This window comes from Cibotium barometz, chromosome 1 (assembly GCF_041138505.1).
Source record: "Cibotium barometz isolate CiBa-2024 chromosome 1, ASM4113850v1, whole genome shotgun sequence".
Taxonomy (NCBI): Eukaryota; Viridiplantae; Streptophyta; class Polypodiopsida; order Cyatheales; family Cibotiaceae; genus Cibotium; species Cibotium barometz.
Window position 1 is genome coordinate 41382052 of NC_141046.1, and position 4660 is coordinate 41386711.

At 42.8% G+C, this 4660-nt stretch overlaps 1 protein-coding gene across 1 annotated transcript; it reads left to right on the top strand.

Moving 5' to 3' along the window:
* Positions 1-362: 362 nt before the first annotated feature.
* POLD4 (polymerase delta 4) lies at positions 363-1820 on the top strand. The gene is made up of 2 exons (XM_086822974.1): positions 363-668; positions 1320-1820. The coding sequence occupies exons 1-2, from the start codon at positions 446-448 to the stop codon at positions 1511-1513; spliced, it is 417 nt and encodes a 138-aa protein (XP_086679100.1). The 5' UTR covers positions 363-445; the 3' UTR covers positions 1514-1820.
* The last annotated feature ends 2840 nt before the right edge of the window (positions 1821-4660 follow it).

Sequence of the window (4660 nt, forward strand, 5' to 3'; positions counted from 1 at the left end):
TACATATATGTATGAGTGTGACCAATATCTATGGATATTATGGGTGCGTGCGCATACACAGACACATATTTACATGTGTGTATGTGACATGCACACATGCATTCATAGACGCGCACACACTTACACATATCTTCCAGTTGTGGCATGTATAGTTTCAATGGATTTCACGTACACGTACTCATACGTACATGTACATACATACATACTTACAAGGGTGATTTTACACATATTTCTTTTGCATGTACCTAAATACAAAATGCTTCTTGCCCGTAGCTTGCGGAGACAGGTCGCGACACTAGTATAGAGGAGATGCTAGCATCCAATCATATGCGACATCCATATGGTTTCGGTTGCCACATTGTCTTCAAGGTGAAGCTACTCAACGGTATTCATTTCAGCCCCATTTAGGGTACTCTTGCGCATTCTTCCTCTTCTTCAATCGGATATGGCTTCCAACAAATCGATCCTGTCATCGCTGTACCCGCAGAGAAAGAACGCCTCTGCGGGCGATGGGAAAGCGGCCAAATGGCGCCCACAGGCCACTAAGAGGAAACCCGCAGACGGCGTCCACTCCACCCTCGACGACGCTAGCACGGCCACCGCTACTTTGGGCTCCTCCAAGTCGCAGCCTGCGGCCCTGGTCTCCGGCGCCGGCATGGACATTGACGGTGAGTTCCCTCTTTTCTCTCTGCATGTAGCCACGAAACCCTAACTTTCGATTGCATTATCTTAAAACCCTGCTTTTAGGAGAACCTTGAGTGCGTTACCCTAGCTTCAAACTCTACTTTCAGAGCAAGCTCGATTGCGTTACCGTTGCTTGAAACTCTACTTTTGGAAGCAAAATAATCTAGCTGTCAACATAAAGTAAAAAATTGGAGCATATACACACAGAAAACCCCTGATATGAAAAAACCTTAAGTACAGTACAAGAGTATCTTCAAGAAAGGAAGACTCTTTGAAACCCTAACTTTCAATGAAACAGCACCGGCATAACATGAACATGGGTTCTACGTAGATGTACATGGACATTGGGTCTACATGGATATTGTCTCTTAACCTGATTGCAGCACGCCTCCTAGCTGAAACCCTACATCTAATATGAGATTTTCTGATGCCCCTTGGATTCCTCCTGTTTTGCCATGGTAAATTCCCCTTGCCCTTACATGAAGAAAGAGAAATATCACTGTATATCATCTGCATACTTACACAAAAAACAAACTGTCTTCTCAATATTTCATGAAACACTAATTTCATGGAAACCTTATCAAGATTCGAGATGGTATTGATGGTTTTTCCCTTTTATTTTTTGGCATGTGCAGATGAGTATGATGACCTAGAGGAGACGCTGCGTCAGTTCGACATGAACATGCGCTATGGCCCTTGCCTCGGAATGACCAGGCTAGAACGCTGGGAAAGAGCTGAGAGACTGGGCATGAACCCACCAGTTCATGTCAGAAAAATTCTTGAGCGAGTGAGCGGAGTTCCTGCATGCGTATGGGAGGGAAGGGTTTAATCCACTTTTATTAAAAAGGCATGATGAATGCCATCACAACAGTGGTTTGCATCAATGACTTCATCATCTAATGAAGCATTATATGTGTTGAAAGGCTGGTAGTTTTTTTGATATCCGGGTTTTGCATATCACAATAGTGGTTTGAACTAGTTGATGATACTTTCCCATCATTAGCTATTTTGTTTCATGAACTAGTTAATTTCTATACTTCATAACAGTCATTGAAATGGGGATAACAAGTGCCAATAATTTTAGTATGACGCATGATTTAATTTAACTTTAGCAAAGTATATCATGAGAGATAAAACCTCTGTACAAATGTGTTGAGGTTTGGAACCAAGGAATGTAGCAAGGAGGTTTGTGGTCATTTCTAAATATCATAGATCAGTAAGTATGCAAAGGCTTCACGGAGACCAATAACCCTTGTTTTGTGACAATCTTTTCTGTCTAGGCCCAGTGTCTGTGACTCCTGGCTTCTAGGACCAGATTTGAGAAGTGGATGTGCTTCCATCTAGAATATAACTTGGTGTGGACGTCTTGGAATGAGGATAAAGTTTGTCCTGTTGATGGTGAATGCTTCTTGTAAGGTTTGTGATGGGTGGTTGTAGTTAGTTATGTGATGGTCCCTGTTGAATCCAACACAGCGTATTCGCCTTGCCACATGGGTGATTGCCACCCAAATTAAGCATTATAAAGCCCTGCAATGGTTTGCCTTGAGTTTGTAAATTTGCATTATTGCAGAATCATAAGGTGGGGCTGGGTGCAGGTGGGAAACTTCGCAATGGTTATGATCAATAGTAATAGAAGAAGATTGAGGCATGTTGGTATCCCTAAACAAAGCTCCTTTCTGTCTAGTTTCAGCTAAGCTGTTTTGGTGAAAGATTTTTTTAGCAAGGGCTTGTGTCATTCCCCCAATAGAGCAGTTAGTGTTTGGGCAGAGCAATAACTAGGTTTGAAAACAAGGTTGTCTAGTTAGTCGCCAGGTGGACTGTTACTATACGGCTGCCTGGCAACTTGGCAAGGCATCCAATCACACAATTGTTTCTGAGGAGGGGCTAAGCTGTCTCTTATGGGCCTTATCCAAGTCCTACCATGACAATGTACATAACTCCTTGGATCTGGGAGAGGAGAGCTCTTGAGCAACCAGATTGGCCTTACATTGAGTCACTGTTCCATCTGGATTATATTCACATGTCAGACGCCATTTTTTGCAAGTCACGAGTCACCTGTGAGGTGGGTGGTCTGGCAATGATTTTGCCATAATGATTACTCGTCATCCATGGCCTCCTACAACAGTTCAGCTACAGGCCTGGCAAGAGCCTCTTGTACACAGAGAGTTTGCTATATCTAGGTTGCCCAGGCTCTCTAGAGAAGAATTCTAGCTATCTACAACTACACTGGCTCCTTGATCCTTTATGTAGAGTCCTATTTAGATGCGTTTGTTGCAAGTCACAAGTTGCCTGTGAGGTGGGTGGTCCAGCAAGGACCACATATGATTTTGCCATAATGATTTGAACTCGTCATCCATGGCCTTCTACAACAGTTCAGCTACAGGTCTGGCAAGAGTCTATTGTGCAGAGAGAGTTTGCTATGTCTAGGTTGCCCATACTCTCTAGAAAAGAGTTCTAGCTATCTACAACTACACCGGCTCCTTGATCCTTTAAGCACGTAGTAGGTACAAATCAGTGCAGAAGCTGGCCATTAATAGTCTCTCTCTCTCTCTCTCTCTCTCTCTCTCTCCCTTGCACGCTTGCACACACACATCTAATTCAAGTTTTTTGGAGTGAACGCGAAGTTTCAAAACTATGTTTTGAAGGCAAGATCACAACTTGTTCATCCTCATTGCACTGCTCCAGTGATCAGGCGTATTCTTCACTCCCAATCTTTGCCTTTGTAATTATTTTGCTAGATCCAATTGTTCATAACCTAGGAGGAGAAGTTGCGTGCTTAGTACGACGACTCTTATTTTTTGGGCCCTTCTAGTTCCTTAGTATGCATTCTCATCTGCCTATAGTACCAAGGCTGCTGTGGCATAACTTTGGATGGTGTCTTGATCTAAATGATCGATCAAGCCTTCTATTTTTCTCTTGCTTGAAGACAACTTATTTTGAGCTTCTCATGGGCTTCTGTAAGCCCCTAGTATCTCATCTTTACCAAATGGTGCTCCATCTAAAGGTTGTGTAGTGCCATCTCAATTTCTTAAGCCAATGCGATGGTAGCTCTACAGTATTTGGTTCTGTTTGTTTGCCAGTACTTGGTAGATTCCAAGCTCTTGTTCATCATGGTGTAGTGAGTTGATAATTCTAACTCACCATGCTTTTAGGATTCTGACTTAGAGAAGGTCCACTACTTGATCCTCTGATTTCTTGAAAGGAAGCTGAGCACTTAGTTGTCTTCATCTGCTTTGACAAGGGGATCAAGAAAGAGGACGCACTTTGGCCATTCCAGTGGTCATCTATTACCCATCCCTTTGTCTATTAGGTTCATTTCTATCCTTATCTTTGGTCTAGTCTCCTTTTCTTGTGATTGTGGAGACCCAGTTTCATCTTCTAGATGCCTAGATCTCATCAGAACAAGGTGAAACATGCATGAGCTTCTTTTCGTGCAGTTCATTTGTTTGGCTGCTACTCCTGATCCTCTGATTCCTTGAAGGGAAGCTGAGCACTAAGCTGCCTTCTTCTGCTTTGACAAGGAGATCAAGAAAGAGGGTGCACTTTGACCATTCCAATAGTCATCTATTACCCATCCCTTCGTCTATTAGCTCCATTTCTATTCTTATCTTTGGTCAGACTCCTTTTCTTGAGATTGTGGAGATCCAATTTCATGTTCTGGATGCCTAGATCTCATAAGAACAGGGTGAAGTATGAGCTTCTTTCATGCAGTGCATGTGTTTGGCTGCTACTCCACTTTGTCCTTGAGCAGGAATTGCAGAGATCGCACCACTTTTCACCTTGTCTCCTCTTTTACGTTCATCTTGTCTCCTATTTTACGTTTGATCTTTCCCTGTTTACACTTTTATGATTTCTTATCTTCAATGAATGGGAGTAACCGAAAGTCATGCCATCATTATATTCCTTTGTTGGGTTTTCCTCTCGTTCTTTTGGAACTGGGGTTTCATGGCCGTATTCTTTTGGTGGCCTTTGAAGG